The 22,025-nt window shown below is 38.1% G+C and overlaps 1 protein-coding gene across 1 annotated transcript in view; it reads left to right on the forward strand.

The window, feature by feature from the left end:
- RORB (RAR related orphan receptor B) overlaps positions 1 to 10,647 on the forward strand; it is a gene marked incomplete at its 5' end in the record, with an annotated part of 64,246 nt that extends 53,599 nt beyond the window's left edge. Inside the window, one exon of the mRNA XM_084238765.1 lies at positions 10,088 to 10,647. Coding sequence (XP_084094891.1) covers positions 10,088 to 10,243 — 156 coding nt within the window. The 3' untranslated portion in view covers positions 10,244 to 10,647. The remainder of the gene's footprint in view (positions 1 to 10,087) is intronic.
- Between the last annotated feature and the right edge of the window lie 11,378 nt (positions 10,648 to 22,025).

Consider the following 22,025-nt stretch of genomic DNA (forward strand, 5'->3'; position numbering starts at 1 on the left):
TTTCTTTGCACATGCACAGTACTGCTATAAAAAACCTCCATGAGTTAAATATTCTGCTTCATTATGGTAACATTTTTGTTAAAATTAAGGCATCAAGGGAAGAACATCTCCACACTGTAGAGTGACAGTTCCCTTTGATGTAACTTTCCACTTACTATTTAGGCAAGGACAAATCACCTGCCCTTGCGCCTCAACTTTCTCATTTTGTCTCAAAGGTAAAACTTCTACATGTTCTCAGCATGTAGAACAGAAAAACAGTAGCGTGAATATATACATTTTTCTCTAGCACTGCTCTTTAACATAAATACATAAATACACCTCTCTAATTAACAAGGGTATATCCTACATTTGATATCTCCCAAAGACTTTGATCCCCTTTTTTACCACTCTAAAAGTAAGTTCTTGATAAAATCCAGAGTTAAACATCCTTTGCTTAGGAATAACGTCTACTTCTCAAAAAAAAAAAAACAAAACAAAACCTGATGTCATCACCTATAAAATAAGGATTATAATTTCCTGTTCCTATACAAGTGTGTTTTTCAGTTCAAATGAGATATATACACTGCATAAATTTAAGACATCAAGAAATGATTATTATTCCCCAGGAGAGTAAAGTTCTCCTGCTTACGTCATTTTCTACCTCCTGGGCTAGCTAAGTTATGTGAGGTAGAAAGATTTCAGAGAAATTGAAGAATGAAAGATCTTTAATAACAAGGAAAAAAAGTAGTGTTAACTCTAGGTCAGCTCAACTCTCCTTCCTCAATCTGTAGTGAGAAAAACACACTGTTCAGCTCTTTCCTTCTGAAAAGAATGTTGCAACACTGAAGACAAAGGAAAGCATAGGAAAAGGATTATTTCTTGTATAAAATTAATTGGAGGCAGATGACAATGCATTGCTCCCACAGTTCATGTGTGGATATTGGGTTTTTGTGTGGCCCCTTCCTTGTAATAGTCATCACTTTAATAGGATGTTATTTGAACTAATGTGGAGGACCATAAAACAAAATAAGAACTGGATTCTTATTTATCCCAGCTCTGAACTATGTGACTTTGGATAAAGTCACTCCATTTGTCAAAATGTCATATTTCTTCGCTGTCGAGTTCTGGGAGATAGGGAAAGGGGCTAAGTCTCCAGATTACTTTAACTCTTTAAGGACAATGACATCATAAACATTTAAGGATACCCTCTCATTAAACCCACACTCCCCAAAAAGAGTAAGTGAGCCTCAGAAAAACTATTCTACCCTACCACAGATGCTTCTCATCATTTCAGAATGCTCCTTCTGCTTTTATAATCATGGAGCTCTTCTGCCTCCACAATATCTCCAAACAGTAATGACCCTTTTTGGTAATTATAGACAATTTATGGAATCTGGCACACTATCTTCAGAAAAATGTACATATACCCAGTTGTGATAGTCAAATCCAGAGGCTCAGGTTAAACTTCCAAGAAATGGGGCAGATCTGCCCTCTGGTAATGTACAAAGAATATTTTTACTGTTAATCAGTTTGGCCCCTAACAGATCTCAGGTGAGAGGTGTAGGACTCCGTCATTGAATTTCATCCTGAAAGAACAGTCTCCACCACATTTTCTACATGCCCATATGCTGAAGTTAAAGTATCCATTAGCTAGAAGGTTTCAATACCTATATATTAATCTGTTTATTTGCTTGTGGGAAAAAAAGAAACCTTAGTAAAGAATCTAGTTTCTTATTTTAGATTATATATGTAGCATATTTATTAAAAAAACCATTAGAACCACTTGCTAGCTGAGTGACACTTGATCAGTGACTTAACCTCTGCATGAGTCAGTTTCCTCATTTATAAAATGTGACTAAAGATAGTAGCCATGCCATATAGTTATTTTCAAGACTAAATGAAGTAAATATAAGCAAACTACATGATCCACAATAGGTAGTGTGACAGTACTGTTGTTGTAATTCTAGTGGATAGAAAAAATTTCATTTCATTAGGGAAGTTTTACTCCAAAAGATAGCATATATGGGCAAAAAACTTGTGGATGAAAATGATTTCAAAAGACAAAAGTTGGGGGTTGGGAAGTGGAATATGGCTTCCTAAGTGATGGGGGCAATGACATGGAGGTAAGAAGGTACAAGGAATAGTGTGATCTGAATAATATATTTGACTGGATCCTGGATTTGAGAAGCTAGGAAAGGAGAAAACACTGGTCACTTTCACTAAAGCTCACAGAAAAAGTATACATATGTGTGTGTGTGTGTTTCATATATATTTTTAAGCCCCATCTGACTGGGGAGGCAGCCCATCTGTTCTCTGGGCTTCATTTTTCTTGGCTGGAAAATGAGTAGGTGGACTGAATGGTCGTTAAGTTTCCTTCAGTATAATATTCTTTGACTTGAAGAGTGAAAAAAGAGGTTCCTCCTGGCATCTTCTTTTGTCCTTCACTGCTCAGTCCAGGGTGATAACTTTAATGTATCTTTGGATGTTCTACCATTACAGTAAGTGAAGAAACAAACATATTTCACCAAGTCTTGAGATAAAGCAATGAATGTTTGAACTGCCAAAACTGGTGGTGAATATCTTCTCTGGCCTGTGGGTTTCCTTTATTATAATTCCCTGGCCATTCTTGTTGCCCTGGCCAGAGGGACAGAGGATGAAGGACAAAAACAGGCCATTCCAGCCAAGGCCAGGTTGTGGCAACACACTCATGGTCAAAGTCATGGTTTTTATCTTCCTTGGAGAAGTGACATTTATCTTTTCTTTTTATTGTTTTTTTTTTAAAGATTTATTTGTTTATACAAGAACCGGGGTACAGGCCAGATTCACGGGCGGGTGAGAGGATTCACCAGAGACAGAGCAGGGAACAGAACAGGCAGACTGACGAAATACACTGCTGAGGGGGGCAGCGACAGGCAAGGTCTACCACACCATGTGGGACCCTCGCCGGCCGGCCGGGATCAAACCAGCACTGCAGAGGCTGCGGAAAGCTTCACAGCGTGGTGCTCAACCACCTGCGCCACTAGGGGAGGCCTGCATTTAGCTTTTCTGCCCATTTTTTGATCTGGTTGTTTTCTGTCGAGTTGTGTGAGTCTTTTATAGGTCTTTAATATGGGCCTTGTGTCAGATGTATGGTATGCAAATATTTTCTCCCATTCTGTAGGGTGTTTGTCATTTTAGTTATGGTTTCTTTAGCTGTGCAATGCACTATTTTACTGAAACATCAAGGCCACAACTTTCATACTGCAAAAGAAACACTCACATGGAAACGGACCGGTAGGAAGTGTTTCTAAGAGTCATTATTTTTCTTCACAAATATTTATTGTAGCTAAAACATTCCAGGTATGCAAACATATATCACAAGTTCACCTGATATGGAGACAAAAACCTTAGACCTCAATGACTGCAATGAAAAGCAATGCATGATGAGAATCACATGACTGATCCAAAGAATGTGATAATGGAGAGTGATTGAGCATTCAGTATGTGACAGGGACAGTACTCAGAGATTCTTAAAATGATATGTAACTCTCATCTTACTTTAAAAGGAGAAGGCTGTTACTTCAAGTAATTATACATCTCGCCAAGGTTAACCAGCTTGTAAGGGGGAAAGGGGCAGAATTTTAATCCAATTAAGCTGTTCCAGAGCCAAAACTGTTCCTTTCTGAGCAACTTCTAAATGTTTGAGTTCAGAAAGAAGTTCCTTGTTTCCATCCTTCCCAGGGAGAATTGTGATAGGTCAAATAGGGAAATGTAAATGCCAGGAGGTTCACTAACTCCTTAATTGCTAAGTTTTTTCTAGCATAATAGTAACAAAACCTGATATTCAGCAGAGAGGGAATTTTTCTCCCCATTTTAAAAGTACCAAATCACTAAATAAAAACGTAAAAGTTTGGAAAGCTTGCACAGTCTTATTTTACATGTTGATAATTAAAATTTTACCCAAAGAAGACATTCCTGGTTACCCTCACATTAATAGAGCTATTACCATAAAGACATAGAAAAAATACCGTGTTGCACATATATAGTATCTATAGAGCAAACACTGATTGAGAGATCAACAAAAGCCACAAAGGATCATTTATACTGATTTACCTTACTTTCTCTGTGAGTTCAAAATATACTGGACCATGACTAATAATGAAATGTTTATTTTTCAAGTCTGCTTATTCCTTTTGCAAGACACTAGGCATTTCATTAGAATTCCTAGGAGGCGGGACTAAGGATTTGGGTTCAATGTAATCCTGAACAGCACAGTTAGCACATCAGCACTTGGGAGCCCCACCAGATGGGGCAGCCTTGTGATCTGAGCTTCCCCATTCTTCAGTTAAGAAAGAACCTTTCAAATTTCTATACTTTAAAAAAAAATACATGTTGAAAGTTCATAAATCATAAATAACTCAATGATCTATCACAAAATTAACATATCTGTCCATGTAACCAGTATCCAGGTGAAACCAGGCACTCCAGAGGCCCTGCTCAGTTTATCTTACATGGTATATACATTAAAATAATGTTAGAAAAGGGAAAAGATAAGATAAAATAATGTTAGAAAAGTTCAATAGACCACCAAAGTTTTTGAACTCCAAATCCATACTAAAAAAACAGCTTTCTCCTGGGATAGTTTTTTACCTCACTTGCATTTATTATGAGTATGTTTGATGTGCCATAAAAAGGCAAGAATGGCAAATAACATGGACCTTCAGTGGTTTCCCTGAGGAATTCCTATTAGAACCCAAATTGTTTCAATCAACTTTAGCTAATTTGTGTTTGCTGACACACACTATAGTTCCAAGCCAGAATTCAGGTGTTGTCCATTGGACAACCAATAGTCTATAAATAAGAAGGGGGATTTTGAGGTTACTCTTCACATATCTAGTTGCAAGTCAATATATTAGAATTCACTTAAGCAAAAAGGAAAATAGTAAAATGAAATAGAGATAGCTCACAGAACCTAAGGTCAAAATTTCAGTCCCCATTGCAGGAGGTACTAGAACAAGCATTCAGAATTCTCTGTCTCAGATGATTTGCTCTTTTTGGATATCCACTTCATTTTTGTCCCTCTCTGAATACCTGTTTTCTCTTTTTTCTTGGGCTGCATGGTGAAATATATCTAGCTTTTAGATTGTTAGCTTCTTCATGGTTTCTGTTGTATTTGGAAAGTAAATTGCTCTCTGTACATTTTCCAACTCCAACCCCAGCTGAACCACGTGTTCACTTCCACTTTAGTTAGCTAGAGTAAAAAGAAGATTCAATCCAACCAGATGCCAAGAATAGAATATAAATGGGGCAGGGAGGGCTTATGACCTGGACTCATATCTCAGTTTTGATATTATAATTCTAATCCAAATGTCTAGATTTAGCTAAACAAAGCCCCCCCCCAAGAAAAAGTGAATGGGCAAGTGGCATAGATGTATTTGGCCTCACTTGATATTTCTGAAGTTTCTTTCACTTTGATCAAACCATTGTTGAATTCCTCCTTCAGGTTGGAGGGCTTCTTGAGCACCTGGAAGCCCTGATGAACAAGATTACTAGTTTTACCCTCTGAATGATCCTTTTTCCCAACAGGAAGTGTATGTTACAAAATTGTGATTCCTCATAAAATCATCCTCAGAAAAGCAAAAATAGTATTATCATCTCTCCTCAAGCAGTTGATTTTTATTCTTATAGACCCCTGTAGGTATAAGTTAAAGCTTCCTTCTTTTAGGAAATGCTAGTCGTAAGAAAGAGATGACTGTGAAAATGCCTTTTTACAGACCCTCTGTCTATGTCTGTTATGGGGATTATTTAAACATGAAGAAATGTCATGATGATTTGAAATCAGCTACCCCCTCCATCTCCAAGTGCTTCTGGATCACCTCCCCAGCTGTTTGAAAAGTTGTAGAACCATTAACTGCTGCTGAGGCTGCTCTAAGCTCCCTTTGAAATGGGGGTCCCCCAGCAGCAGTGCATAATATTAATGAGCAATAAGTGACTGCCTGCTGCTTCCTCAACCAGGCCCTCCTGGGCTCTGACAAGTGCTACTGCCGCCTCCACAGAGCCTACTGGTCCATTGTGCCTCCAGAGTGATGGATGCCCCAGTCAGCACTTCTATTTCTACAGCAGATTAGATGGCTTTAAATCAGCCTCTTCCAAGAGCACAGAGGGTCGGGAAGCATTTTACCTTTCTTAGTGCTCTTAGCTCAATGTCTCCCAATGCTTTTAAACAAATAGCATTTCTCATCATTCAACCCATTTTACAGATGAGCAACAGGAATAGGATCCAAAACCTACAAGAGGGAAAAACTAGGTCCTGAACCAAATGTTTTGTAAACCCCATTTTTGGGCAGGAAAGACATGAGTCAACATTCACTTCGCAAAACCAAACACATTATTAAATATGTCCAGTGCAGATAAACAACTGTAGAAGGTTTTGGTCATGCTTTCATACATTCTGTTTCCCATGCCACCCTTTCTCTAAAGGAACAGAGAATACTTTAAGAATTGTAGTACCTAGGATTCTACTTTATTGAATGAGCAACTGACTTTAATTGCTACCAGAAAATGAAAATCAATATGATATTGCTTTTTCATTTCTGTATCAATAAATGACTGGTTTTGCCATGTATTAATACATGCTATACAGACTTAATTTTTGATGATTGGTTAAGGACTAAGCTGGGTTCTTGCCTTCCATGTAATTTGGATGAACAAGGGTGGCCTTGAATATTTTTCCCTTTGAAGGAAGAATTATGTGGAATGGAAGCATACCAGCTAATTCTTATATGGCTACTCTGTGCCAGGTACTGCTATAGACAGTTTGTAGTAAACCACTTAACCCTCATATTAGCCCTCGGAGGCAGGGATGGTTAAAATTGCCATCTGTCAGGTAAGGAAGTTGAGAGGTTAAGTGACTTGCCTAAGATCATACAGTCATAAGTACAAGGTTGAAGATGCAAACCCAGGCAGTCAGACTTCCAAGTCCATATTTTTTTAAGGTGAGGCTAATCCTCCCTGTATGTTATTTGTGTTATATGGCACACAGGAATTTCATTACTTGTTCCTCACCCAACTAATAAAAGTAGCAAATGAAAAACTTTCCCTCTCTGGCCATGACAACTTCCTTGTCAGCCTCCTGAAAAGGAGCTAACTTTATATTCAACTCCCAGAACTCCTTCAAAAACAATAAAGAATTTATTTTTCAGTTTTGAAAACCAATTGCAAATTTAGATTTGAATCTAAATTCAAAGTCTGTTTCTCAAAGTCAAAACATGAAGTCTGAACTCACCTGAATTTACTGAAACAGAGTCCCAAGGAGTAAACCCCAACAGCCCAGTGGTTCTTGTGTGCAGTAAAGGTTAACAGTTATTAGAGAGCTCATGCTACAGTTTCAGGAGTTCTGCACATCATCAACTCAATTGCACATGATTGTAGAAACATTTCAAAGTCTCTCTGCATTCAATAGCTATTTCAGGGAGAATTATAATGGACAAGGAGTGTTGTGAAATTTTTGGAGTCTCCTATGTCAACCAGTTGGCTAAGGAGCTTATATAATTTCCCAAAGGACTCTAGTTAAGTGGACACTTGTATACTCTTCACATATGAAAGCAGAGAAGAGTTTTCCAAGCTGGACCCAAAGTCATTCTTTCAGAATGGAATACTCATCTTTCTTTTCTTGCTTCAAAACCCTTCCAAAGCCATTACTGTAGACTGTGAGACTCTGCATAATCGGGCAATGCCCACCCCTCCAGCTTTATCCTTGAACACACTAACTGCTCCTGCCACAGTGAATTTCTGATATACCAAGCACCATACCCAATGCATTAATGCTGGGGTAATCACAGAGACCCGCCCAGTTCCTCATTAGCTCTCACTCATCCTTCAGAGCTCCACTGAAAGTTCTTTCTCAGGGAAGACCTGTCAGAAGCAGCCAGAATATTTCTAGTGCAAGCAAGCACAGGGCAGGTTCACTGCCGCAGACGGAAAGGAGTGTCCTGGAGCCCTCGGTGGATTTTACGGGTTTTTTCACGCTCTCTCAGGGAACCATTTACACAGTCACACCAGGCAGGGAGGCTGGCACCAAGAAGCAGACCCGAGCCAGGCAGGGGGGCTGGGAGGCAGGCAGGAAACCAAACCTCCCAGCCCCCAGGAATCATTGTACTCTTTCTCTGACCTTTCTCTGGCGTTCTCTCTCGTGGTCTCTTCTCAGAGTGACGCTGCTCTTTTAGCCATCACCTCCTCTACACAGGTGTGAGCATTCACACATGCGCATGCCCTGTGGTCTCTGGGCCCAGGTGTCCATAAGCATAGGCACGGCACGCGTGCCCTGTGCCCACGCCCAGCAGCCCAGGCATCCACACTGGAATGAGATGGTGAAAAACGCCTGAAAACTTCATGTACTCTACAATGCCCTAATATTTCTTGCACTGTTCTTTCTTAGTACCCACCACAGTTTTCCCGTCTGCTTTGCACTGTGTGGTAACTATTTACATCTGTCTTCCCACATAGATAAGCAAGAGCCACGTTGTTTGTGTGCATTTGATGTCTTCACAGAGTGCCTGCTACAAGTTTAAGTATTGATAACTTATAGTGTTGGCTAGAAAGTCTTGATTCTCGGTCTAAAATTTCACACGGATTCTATGAATAAAAATTCCACATTTTTCATTTCTAGTACTATCATTTAATGGCAATGAAAATGGGTAGGTTGAAAAGTCTGAACCTCAGACTTCTTTATGTGTTCTCCATCCCTTTAATGAATATGTCAACAGCTCTAATTCTGATGCTATTTTTAAATCTCTCGTAGTGTGGTTATATAGTCATTAGTTGCTAAAAGGGAAGTTAATGAAAGAGTGGAAATTTCTGATTTTGAAAAGCCACAAAGTAACTAATTATCTATTTCCTCTTACTTCAAAGGCTGAAATGAATTCTTACTCTTTAATAGAATAGGAAGTACAGTGAATGAACTTCATTGGTGATTAGTCAGGTTTTATTTAATATTACCACTTTAAGTGTATCTTTGCTTAGCTATATGAACCATCAAGCCTATTTTCGTTAAGTGTTCTCTGTATGAGAATATAATTTATTTCCGTAGTAATTTGATCACAATGACTTTTGTTTTTAAGCTAATTTTGATAGTTAGATGACATATTCTAAGTGTTTCTAAATTATGTTAAAAACCACAGTTGTTCATTTCTGAACACCTATATAGCATTAGTTATTTGTGGATATTTTAAGTTATTATAAAACATATCAAAATCGACAATCACAAGTAGATATTTTCCCAAGAGTGTTCAAAAGCCCTCCTTAAGGAAGCTGAGGGCCAGTGACCTCCCAACTCTCTCTTGATTCATTGTTTCATTGTATGATTTACAGTGGGCCAGGGCGCTCACAGCAAAGCAATGCAGATAATTACAGATTACATCTCATACAGTAGGTTGTGCCTTCCTATTACTGTCACCTGCCAAAACTAAACGTCTAATAGTCACATCAAAAAATCTGTGGGGAATAATGGATAATAATAACATTAGCTCACAATTGTGTTCACTCCTACAGTGCTCATTAAGAGTACTTGCAACTTGCACCGGGAGAAGCTGCAGCTATTTAGGTAATCACATCCAGGCATAGTGAATACACTCTTTCCTCTGCTCATTAACACTTTTAAAAGAATTACCTCTTCTCCATGTAACAATCCTATGAATAGGTACTATTAGTAAGCCCATTTTACAAATGAGAAAACTGAGACATACAGTATGGCACAGCCTCTGAGCTCTTGTGGAACCAGGATTCACACTCAGCCAGCCAGCCTCAGAGCACCCTACTCCTAAAGACTGAGCCAAACCTCCTCCTGTTGGTATTTCATTTAAAAACAATGAACCTGGCCTCTTGGACCTGCTCTCTTTCTTCCTCTTTTTTCCCTTTAGAGGATGGAGGGCGGGGAGGTGTTTTATTTTGTTTTGCTCTGAACGGCTATTCTTCTCTCTTAAGGAGAAACTGACAGTGAGCCTTCTTTCTTTCTGAACATCTTATTCCAAAGCCATTTCTCTTCATCTGTGGCCAGGAAGAACATTGCTTCAGAGGACAGCGCACTAATGAGATTCCCCTTTGTCTCCTTCCCTGTCTCTCCATTCTGCAGTTAATAGCCAAGATACCAACCATCACGGCAGTTTGCAACTTGCACGGGGAGAAGCTGCAGGTATTTAAGCAATCACATCCAGACATAGTGAATACACTCTTTCCTCCATTATACAAGGAGCTCTTTAATCCTGACTGTTCCACCGTCTGCAAGTGAAGGCGACAAGAGAACTGTCTCTTAATCATGGATGCATCACCATTGTGACAAAAGCAATGTGTTCATGAAGACATGAAGACTTAAGAAAAATGTCACTACTGCAACATTAGGAATGTCCTGCACTTAATAGAATTATTTTTCACCGCTACAGTTTAAAGAATGTAAATATGCACCTGAGTGGGGCTCTTTTAATTGTTTGTTTGTTTTTGAAATGACCATAAATATACCAATATAGGACACTGGGTGTTATCTTTTTTTTATTTTATTTGGGTATGTTTTGGGAGACAATTGTTTATAGAATTTTATTGTAGATATATACAAGAACAGAGCGGTACTTTACATGATTACTTTTCCTGTTGATTGTTCAAATATAATTTAAGAAAATTCCACTTAATAGGCTTACCTATTTCTATGTTTTTAGATAGTTGATGCATGTGTAAATGTATAGCTGTCTTGGAAAGCACTGGCCATGTATGTAATAAGTATATAATATCTGAGAATATTATATAGACTATTACTTATACATGCACGTGCTCTGTGGCTTAAAATACCATACCTACTAGCAATGGAGATTCAGTCAGGCTCTTATATTATTTACCTTCTGTGTTATATGTTACAGTTGTGTTAGACAATCAGGATTTTGTTTTCCCAGCCAGAGTTTTCATCTATAGTCAATGGCAGGATGGTACCAATTCAGAAGTAATTCTACAAAAGAATAAATATAATGCATGGCCTCTGTATAAAAACTCTATTTCTATCAATGACATCAAAGCCTTGTCAAGATGGTACGTATTGGGGTAAAAATAAGTATTGGGAGCCATTTTCCTGTTTGAAGAGTCAGACCACAGATAATATTGTGGAGTCCAGGACTTTTTTGACCCAACAACAGACTTTTCCTAATTTTCACCAGGATACATAAGATACTTTTTTCTTCAGATTTTAATTTGTGGAAAAAACTTAATTTTGGTGCTTATTCTGTCATCAACAGAGAAATACAGTCTGTAGACTGTGACCACCAGCATATTTTTCTAATAGAATTAGAGTCAAAGAGCAAATCTGAACCCAGGGTCCAAATGCCATTTCATATAAACATTTTCTCTCGATTCTTTTTTTTTTTTTTTTTTGGCAAAGTAGAGGTAGAAGGAAAATATAGAAAATAAAAAAAACATTTCTTTATATTCCTTCTCTTTAATAAGTTTGTTAGAAAAAGAAGCAATAAAGGAGGATGCAGGACTTTATTTGTCCTTCTAGTCTGGGCCTCTATGCTTTTCAACTCCAAAATGTTGTCTTATAAAAATATAGCAAAAACTTGGCAGACTAGGAAAAAAGATGTTATTCTATAAAACTAATATACCCCAAAGCCAAAACTATTTCCTATGCAGTTTATAATTGTATCATCCATCTAGCCTGGAATTATATTTTAGCAACTTTTCAAAGTACAGAATGTAAGAGGAAAGATCAGGATTAAAACATTCAGACTTCCTAGCACTAGTTCTCCCTCTCCACCTGCTCTGCAATCGAGTGCATCATCAGAAGAGCATTCATTCCAAGGAGTTTGTTCTGTCTGTCCTCTGGAGGCCTTGTGTCTTTAGTCTGATCTGATCCAAAGTGAGGGTTTTTTTTTTTTAAGGACAATAAAAATGATGACCTCTTCTAAGTGTGGCCCTGCCACCAGCTCATGAAGACCTGTCCTTTTCTCCTTTTCACACAACACCCAAGCCTGTGCACACACACATACACCTGTTTTGTAAAGTTTCCATCAGTGGAAACTTAGACTTTTTTAATCTCTACCGGTCTCGTGACCGCGCGTCATTGAGAGCTGTCAACACGATGCCACAAAACTTCTCACTAATATCAAACAATAGTGATAGTCTTTTCTTGTAGAAAACAGTCTTTTCCCACCTCATGATTGATGAGTTCCAAATCAATGGGGAAAAACAAAAAGGCTTTAAAATAATGAATCTCTTTCTCAACTACTGTTATATTCAATTAATTTAACAACATTGAACCAAATTACCTTCAGTGTCTAAGAAGACAGCTGTAGACTGCTTATTATGCTGCTACAGGGACTCAATTCTTTTTGGTGTAAATGTCACTCCTGCTAGCTCTTTGTATAAAGAATTAATTCCAAGAGTCATATTTCCTTCTAATGGAAAGATTACTTTACTGATTGCTAGGAAAACAGGGTAATGGAAGGCACTCAATTAAACCAAGCCGTTTCCAAATGCAATGTATGTTTTATGATTGGCTTGTGATAGGCGATGCTTAATGTGTCTACTTGGTGTTTCCCTTTGAGCTTTGAACTTATGTCAAACTTTGTTTTCATTGTTCTGTTGGCTTAGTGTTTTCCATTGTCAGCCTGTAATTCCTGCTCAGTTGCAAAGGGAATCATTTGTTTCCTCCAATTTACCTTAGAGGATTTAAATTGGCTCAATTGATGAAGTGGCTTAGAATTTTTTCCTCCCTTGTCCCATGGGCAATGTAGGAAAAAGATTGTTCCCCACATTTGCCTCAGCAGGTACTGAATTTGAATTTGTGTCGTTTCCACTAGTGCAAGCATTTCATTGGAATAGCATGAATCTTTTGAAGCTAAGGGACAGGAAATAGCTAGCAACTGAACCACAGCAAAATAGAAACCTGTACCTCCTTCTCAGGAGAGAAAATATTTCCACTTTTGGCCACAGATGCCACATCTGTCCCTTAGAAAGAACATAATCTTATTTTCAAAGGCAACAAAACATCTTTAAAAGCCATGCTTTGAGCAGCTTGAGGTATTCTGAAACTTTGGTAAGGACAGCTTTCATAATCACCTGCAATCTTTGTCCCTTCCCCATGAAATCTAGCAAATGTTCACAACGCACATATGGTAAGTGTGCACTGGCAGAAAGAACCCATGACCTGTACTTTTCACTTCATGCTTTGTAAATGACAATCACTGCTTGATGCAGATGTTGCACTGTATCCACTCAGGGATGTTTCATTTAAAAAAAAAAAAAGGTACATCAAGAAGCAAGAGGAGAAAACAGGAAAATGACAACAAAATGTAAATGGCATAAATTAGATATGCCAACGAGGCAACCTCTCTGACAAGGCTTTCAGACCAGCAAGCAGTACCTTCATGCTGTAAACTGAATTTATTTTTACTATTTGGACTTGCTAAACTGCACAGGATTAAGGACAACTTAGTCTCATTTTCTAAAATCTGCTAAGAATCAAATGATCCAGCCACTTCATTTATAGGAGTATGTATCGCCCAGCAAACCCAACCTTCCTTACAAGCTCTGAGGAAGGAAAATACAGCAATCTAAGTGGCATTAGATGAAGCTTGCAAGAGAGATTAAGCTGTATGAATTCAAATTCCAGTGTATCCAGTGTATCTATAAAAGGAAAGACAAAATTAGGTGGAAATATGGGAGAAGAAGGGGTTGCAAATCTGGTTTAACAGCCTACTGCTCATAATCAGGGTGGTCTTTGTATCCTTTTCTCTGTTTTTTTCCTTTAATCCCCCAAAACTGAAAGTGGATGGTGGAGATGTACTCTACAAACATCTCCTTTCAGGATTTCCCTTGTTTTAACACTGTCTTCAGGGCTCTGAACTAAAGAACCACTGAGAGGGCAAAAAGAGACTGTTTCTTGGGGAATTCGGTTTCTTGAGCTTAATCTCAATCATAGTGAATTCTGGATATTAACAAGAAGTTCCAGAGAGTCCTCAGTTTATTTCCTGTTGCAGCTGCTTGTTCAAACACACAACTTCATAGCAGTCAAGCTAAATTGTTTGTAAAAACTAGGGACATGGATAGTCAACTCACTAATACCCATGCTCTATAATCCCATGTGAACCAGGCTTGAAAGTAAAAGCAATTCTTGTGTCCCAAGGACAAGCTAAAACTTCACCAGCTTTTTAAAAAAATCAGTCAGATCCAAATGTCAATTTTGTTCCATGTTCTTTGTTTTTATTATTTTACTTTATTGGAAAACAGAAGAAATTATTTTTCTCACTTTTTTTTCCCTATAAACTTTGGTTTCCCATGAAGTTACTACAATTGGCAGAAAATTCAGTCAAGGATGTCTGTGCTCTGACAGAACCACCATCCAATAGAACAGCAATAATTTTAGAGTGTGCTTTTGTAGTGAAACTTTGCACAAAGTCTCTTGTATAAAGATGGAAAAGCCCCACCATCTGCTTTAGACGAAGTGATAGTTGATGTTCTGTTTCCAATTCTTTGTACAAGCAGCAGCCTGATGTGGGAAAACATATGGGTTTTTAACAAGAGTTGACAACCACCGGGGTGCTGTGGAGGGGGGTAGCCAAGGGGAAGGTAGTCTCAGGACCAGTGGTACATGTTTATTTGTAGCAAGGGTTACCCATCTAAAAGCCTAAAAGGACTGGAGTCAGTGCGTATGAGTGAAGCTGTCCAGCGGTGAGCTAGCCAAAAAAGTTCCATCTGAAAAGGGACGTCGACCAGTTAGCTAAAGTAGAAATGTTGCTAAAGCTTCTGAATTGTATAAAATCTCTCCAGTTATAAATTATGTGAATTGATTGAGAGTTTAGTGCAGACTAAAAAAAATTACATCTCTGGGTAGATGGGGGCCTGCAGTTTGCAACTCTGGTGTAAAGGAAAATCTGAAGGCCTGTTCAGAGGAAGCAAATCTGGCCACCTAGAAATGAATGATTTTAGGGTGGAGGGTCAGGGTGGAGGTGGAGCTTTTGTCCTGTTTCCATTATTTGTCTATATCATAGGCTATCATGAGATGTCAGTTAAAAAAAAAAAAGCAAAAGTCTAAATATGAAAACAATTCGATTTAGTGATGACTTAACAAAAGACATTTCAATTGTCTTCCCAGATCTCCGTGCTTCATAAGCCAGGTGGCTAGATTTCTCGACACTTTTTTTTCTGAAAATCAAATGCTCGATCTTTATACTTTTGAGTTTCAACAGGTTTCTTTCAATGTCTGGCTTCCATAGCTGAGCCAAGTTTTGTTTCCCCTTAGTTGTATCTAAAGAATTTATAATGCAGTCACGATGATGTAGTCCTCCATTGCTCTGAAGTGCAGGACCATAGATTCCTATGCAGCAGATGGGGCTTGTCAGTTTGTGCACTTTTTTCCTAAGCTGCTGAAGTTCCTCCGAAGTGAATTCCTCTGAAGTGGCCATAGTAATCTTGGTCTCCTGTACGACCTCCAGTGGATCAGAAAAAACAGCTCAGTAGTTGTTCTCATGGCCAAAAATAAAGCACAAGGTTACTGAAATTGAATAAACCCAGTTGAAAAAAAGCGCAGGGGGCTGCACCCCAGCTGGGTGGCACAACCTTTATATTAGACTGTACTCTTAGGGCAGAGTCTGAGGGAGAGAATTCACTCCCTTTGGCAGCACCTAACACAGAGACACACATTAGGTGCCTGTGCAAACCTACAGATCCCACATCCCAGCACAGTACCGTCTGCTTCATCTGACTAACACACACAAGAATGAAAAACCACACCCACAGAAAACTGAGTATGTATTGTAGAAATGTAGAGGAAAAATAAAAATATTTTTTCAAATGTAATTACTTTTAATATATGCTTGTGGAAGGTCTAATACAATGTATGCTGTCTCTGTAATTTTTGCTGTAAATAACTGGAGACAGTGAATACACTGATTTTTCTATGTCTCTGTTTAAGGATAAGACTTTGTAACAATTTTTTAGAGGGGGATAAATCAACAAAGAGCAAATATGTACTTGCTTCCTATCTGCGTGTTATGTACTTCTCAGAAACTGGTTGTAACAGTTTAAGCATCTTGACGGGTCATTGGTGTTAAGTGTATGCTTCCTTTTGTAATACAGCTGAGAAGGGACAGGACTGTCAATTCAATCTGCTCCAAAGAATTTGTATGGAATATTGGTCTAAGACCTGCAAACTCTATCTAAACTAGACAATATGAGAAAGGAAAGTTAAAAAAAAAAAAAAGTTGCCTGAGTAAGTCATCTTTCTTGTTGTAAATGTCCAAATCCTTTCTGCATGGAATAGCTTAAGGAAAACAAACTCTGCTTTCTGATGAACAAGATATTTTTGTACACATTTATTTCTTATTAATAACCTGAGGTCAGACCACTCATTTGCTGAAGCCATAACTGACCTTCACCAAATAAATGTTGTAAAGAACCTGCGGGATGGTTGGGGGGAGACCAAGAGGGAGGAAAATCGAAGGTGTCTTGAGATGTTAACAACACAGGCAGGAAGGAGCAAGTCCGATGAACCTGATGCTTTTCCTGCATCCCAAATATGACTTTAAAAGGCTAGTATTTTATGATGATCAATTTATAATAAAAAAAGATATTTAGATTTAAATGAGACTTTCCAATATTTTTGAAATCCCTGACAATGCTTCCTTGCTTTTAGGATTGAGAGAAACGATTTTCATATTCTTCCAGCATTCAGAGATTTAATGTTTTTACCTTAGCTCCAGCCTACTGTGTAAAGTAAAGAAGAGCAACACTAAGTCCCCCAGCAGTTGAAACCACAGGTGTCTGGGGCTTGCCTGTACCTACCGACCAGGATTGCTCCTTGGGGGGCAGGGTGTGAGGGTGCAGCTGGCGTCTCTTGTAAGCATGCACACCACTGTTAGCGATGCACAAAGGTTGCATTGGCAAATGTATGTAAGATAAAAGTATTCACTCTAAAAAAGCATAATAATTATACTTTTGTAAAAAATAATGCCTCATATAGTCACCATTGATTTTTCTGGAGCTTAATTGCATTATTACCATGTATCACTATTGGCCTATAGAGGCAAAAGCAAACTACAAATAAACCCAGTGACATATATAGTTTTAAAATTTACAACTTTCTGATCTCTCTCTCCTTGTTTAATATATAAGCCCTAATTTCTGTGTATGTGAGTAAAACTGCCGCCTGAGTCATTTAGGAAGTAAGCATTGAGTTTTTTATTATAAATATACTAGAATAAAACAGCATTCCCTAACAATTAAAAAAAAGAGTTTTATATTACTTTAGAATGTAATAGGTTTTGTCCTTATTTTACGTCCTGTAAATTATTAGTTGAATACTGTTAGCATTCCCTGATAATGCACACATGATTTCTGAATGTTTTCTGTAAATGACAATCAATGTTTATGAAGTCCCCTCCTTTAATGCTGAACAAAATTAAAAGCAGAAAAAGAAAAATGCCTTGCCTAATCTTTTTCTTTCCCCCATAGGGAACAAGGAGAGGGAGAAGAAGATAGGCAGTTTTGAAAACACTTATCCAGGGGTTCTTACCTTCAGAGTTACCCTTTTCCAGTAAACAATGGGTAAAATTTTTTTTCCAGACATTCTTGTGTCCTTGTGGGCCTGGCCTGAGTTAAAAATTCTCATTGAAAAAAGACCCGGGCAGCAGTCTAGCCAAATAGCTTACCACGTTGCAATTAAAAATGAGAACAGCGTCTCCTTTACTAGAACTTTTAAAGGAAACTCTAGCCAGCAGTCATAAGCAAGTTCTCTGCAAACACTTGGTTGAAATAAGTTGCAGCAAGTTGGAAATAGATGTAACAATCCCAACACTTGATGAAAACTTTCAGATAATTAAGGATTGCGTCTCTAGATCTGATTTTTTTCTTAACAGAGCATCACTGAGCAGCGCCACCATCCAAAATCAGTGCTCACCAACTTCTGAATGATCAGTGTTTTACCTGAAGTTGTAGTAGAAACTTGATTGAGGATTGAGGATTGAGGATCATCACATTCACAGCGATGTTGGAAAAGACAGTTCTAAGAGAAGCCAATGATTTTTCGATGCTTGGAAGTTGTTGCACTTTGGGGTTCCTAGAGCTAAAATGCTGCAAGGACAGTAGTTTTAAGCAAGTCAGAAGCACTAACTGACCCGTATGACAGGATGAGCCATAGCCCACCTGTAAAAGTTTCTTCCAACTTCAGTCTTCAGAACCTGTGGAAACCCTTGCAGTGTGTTTCAATGCCATCTCTGCTGTAGACATCCAGACCCCACGCGGCCTGTTCTCAGGATGCAGACAAAGAGCTCTGTACTGAAATTCCGGTCAGAATCCCATTTATGCCCCTTGGCTTCTAAACAGGTCTTCAAAAGTACTGACTTTGAAGTCAAAAGTACTGGTTTTAGTACCAGGGTAATACAAACTTCATAAAATGAATTGGGCAGGGTTTCTCCTTTACTATTTTCTAGAAGGGATTATGTCTAAGTCATGTGAAATCTTTTTAAATGCTTCATAGAATTCTGAAATATAGGCCTAGAGATCTCTTTGATAGTGACTATTCAGAGATAGCAAATACATTATCATAACCTATTCTGGGTTCATGTCAAATTGTCACCAACAATTGATCACAGAACTCTTTCATGTAAAATCATCTAAAGTTTCTTTTTCAGAAACTTCAGCAGCTTTAAAACACAAAATGAAACTTCATTTTCAAATTCAGTTTGGATCGTATAAAGTGCCAATTATTAACCTTTGATAGTGTTACCAGAAATTATAAATTAACTCTTTTTGTGCACAAAGCTTTGTTCCAGTCATAGATCTTCCTCCTGAGTAAGAACTGGCAACATTTTCCCATAATCATCCCGGAATAGTGTCTGTGAGACATTTCAGATATAAGAAGTAGCCAGATGGGCTTCACACTCCTCAGCGGCAGCTACTACTTGACCCAACCAGAGAAGAGGCAGAAGTGAAGCAAACCCTTTAATGCCATCCTGTCAGGCAGGTGTCTCAGATTAGCTGTGTAACAGATTTCTCTCATAATATTTTGAAGTCAGACATGCTCAATTTAACTAGTTAGGTAAATATTATTCTAAGAGACTAAAAACATTCTTGAGAACTTTGTCTCATAGACCTTGAAACCCCCCAAGTTCATGGAGCAGGGCATGGCATACTGTGAGCATTCAACAAATGCTTCAACTACAAGATTGGGGTTCATTTGCCTTTTGTAACCTGACTTGTCCTCCTGGCTACTTGCCATCATTTCACAAGTTTTATCCTTGAGAAAATTCCTCTCCAGTGAAGGCACCAGATACAGACATGCTTTTTACCATAAGCAGCAAGAGGGATAGCTGGCAGCCACTGGCAAAGGGCACTGGAAGAACATTCTCCCCCTCCTTTCTCCAAAGATTTAACTAAACGCAATAGGAGGAGTCTGAGTGGCTATCAGAGGTTAAACATAACTCCCCAGATTTTCACACAAGACTTAGCTGGGCAGGAAACAAAAAGCAGAGACCAGAGAGCCTAATTTGTAAAACAAATTCAACATAAAAGCCTGGTCTTGGCCTCTCCCTCTGAAATCTCCCAGTCTGGTTGCTCAAATCATAAGGTCTCAGTCAAAAAGAAGAGTACGTGGAGAACTGATTACCTCTGGAGCTCTATCACTGCCCTAGTGGGAAATGTTAGAGCAGATCCTACTTTTTTAAAATTGTAAATCCTTATAGCTAGGATGATGTGCTCTTGTTGCAGCTGTCAAAGCAGTGGGTCACATGTCATCTTAGACACAAGGACACTTTGCATATGACCATAAGATGAGGAAAGCAAGCGCGAACATGCTGGGTTACACATTAAGTTTCATGGGCTGGGCCTGTGTACATTCGCCAATCGGGATGATCCCCACGACAGCAAAAATTATGAAGAATGTAGTCTACTTGTGTGCCTACCAGACAAAAGAAACTGGGTTTAGAAAACACTTCACAGTCCTGAGACAAACATGAAAAAAATTAAAAAAAAATCTCTAACATGACTTCCCATCAGATATTGCAACAAATATTTATTCACTTATTTATTCAGAAAATTATTATTTCTGCTACTACATGACAGATACTATTGACTGGGAATACAATAGTAAAATATAATAGATGTAGACTCTGTACTTATAAAATCTATGTTCTCGTTCCCAAAAAATGAATAAACAGAAGAAATAATACAAATAAGAATAAAAACAATCACAACTGTTACATAACTACAAAAAATTATAGAATATTCCTATAGATAAGCTTTTATTCTCCATTTAGCACTGCTTTTGAACTCATTATCACCCATCTTAGCTCATTCTGGTCTTTTTTAAGCAATGTTAATTGTTTATTTCATTTCTTAAAAGTGAGACAAAATCTTCCTTCTCATATTCTTTACTTCCAGTTATAACTAGTTCTTCTCATTGAGACTAAGCAGAACAAGTCTATGTCCAAACCTATCTTTGTCATATCAACACCTTAAATAAAATAGATACATCTTTCACACCTCACTCCCAGTCTTTTCACACACTAAAAATTCTCAGTTATCTCAAACGTTTCTCACAATGTAATCTGCTCATAAAGACAAGTGTTGTTCATTTGAAGAACCTCATCAGAATAACCAGTAACACAGGTCAGTGACATGGGGACCAATCAAGGATTGTGTCAATGTCAATGATTTCTGCCATATGTGCATTTAGAACAAAGTTTTTGTAGGCACTTATGTTTTAAAATATAGGTTTTATAATTATGCAGTTATGGTGAAGCCAAAAGATTAGGAGACTATTGCCAAAGAAAAGACTGCTTGTGGTTGACAATTCCCAAGAGAGGGGGCAAATCACACCACAAGGGCCACATGGGAAGCACCAGGATCAGTGAGGAGGTAGCAGGATTGAAGGAGAAACTTAATCAAGAGTCTATTTCACAAGAAGTAATAGGTGAGGCAGAGTGTGCAGGTATGAGGTTAGAATGTTAGGTTAATTTCAGTGGTCTGTGGGGTATAAAAGCTGTCTTCAGTCATCTGATACCTGTGTATAATGACACAGGATATGAGGGAGCATAAATCGGTGGGTTTATTTCTGGATTTTCTATTCGATTCCACTGGCCTGTGTGTCTGTTCTTGTTCCAATACTGTGCAGTTTTGATGATTATGCCTTTGTAGTATAGTTTGAAGTCTAGGAGTGTGATGCCTCCATTCCCTTCTTTTTTTTTTCAAGAGAGCTTTGGCTATTCGGGGTTTTTAGTGATTCCACAGGAATTTCATCAATAATTGTTCTATTTCTTTGAAGAATGACATTGAAATTTTTATTGGAATAGCATTGAATCTGTATATTGCTTTTGGTAGGATGGCCATTTTAATAATGTTTATTCTTCCAATCCATGAGCAGGGGATGTCTTTCCCTTTCTTTGTGTCTTCTTCTATTTCTTTTAAAAGGAGCAAAGAAAATGCATTGGAGCAAAAAATGTTTGTTCAATAAATGGTGCTGGGAAAACTGGGTCACTACATGCAAAAGAATGAAGCTTGACTACTACCTAACACCATGCACAAAAACCAACTCAAAATGGATTAAAGAACTAGACATAAGACCTGAAACCATAAACTACATAGAAGGAAATATAGGAGAAACATTCCATGATATGCACATCAAAGACATCTTTACAGACACATCACCCAAAGCAGTGATAGTGAAGGCAAAGATAAACAGCTGGGACTACATCAAATTAAAGAGCTTCTGCACAGCAATAACAAAAGAGACAATAACAAAAACAAAGAGAAACCCCACTTATTGGGAGAACATTTTTGCACACAACACTAATGATAAAGGACTGATCACAAAAATCTACAAAGAGCTGATGAGACTCAACAAAAGCAAAGAAAATAATCCAGTCAAAAAATGGGTAGAAGAGCTAAAAAGAAACTTCTCTGAAGAGGAAATGCAAATGGCCAACAGGCATATGAAAAAATGTTCAACATCACTTGTAATCAGGGAAATGCAAATCAAAACTACCATGAGATACCAAATTACACCAGTGAGAATAGCACATATTAAAAAAACTAGC

The sequence above is a fragment of the Talpa europaea genome (genome assembly GCF_964194135.1).
Source record: "Talpa europaea genome assembly, chromosome: 7".
Taxonomy (NCBI): domain Eukaryota; kingdom Metazoa; phylum Chordata; class Mammalia; order Eulipotyphla; family Talpidae; genus Talpa; species Talpa europaea.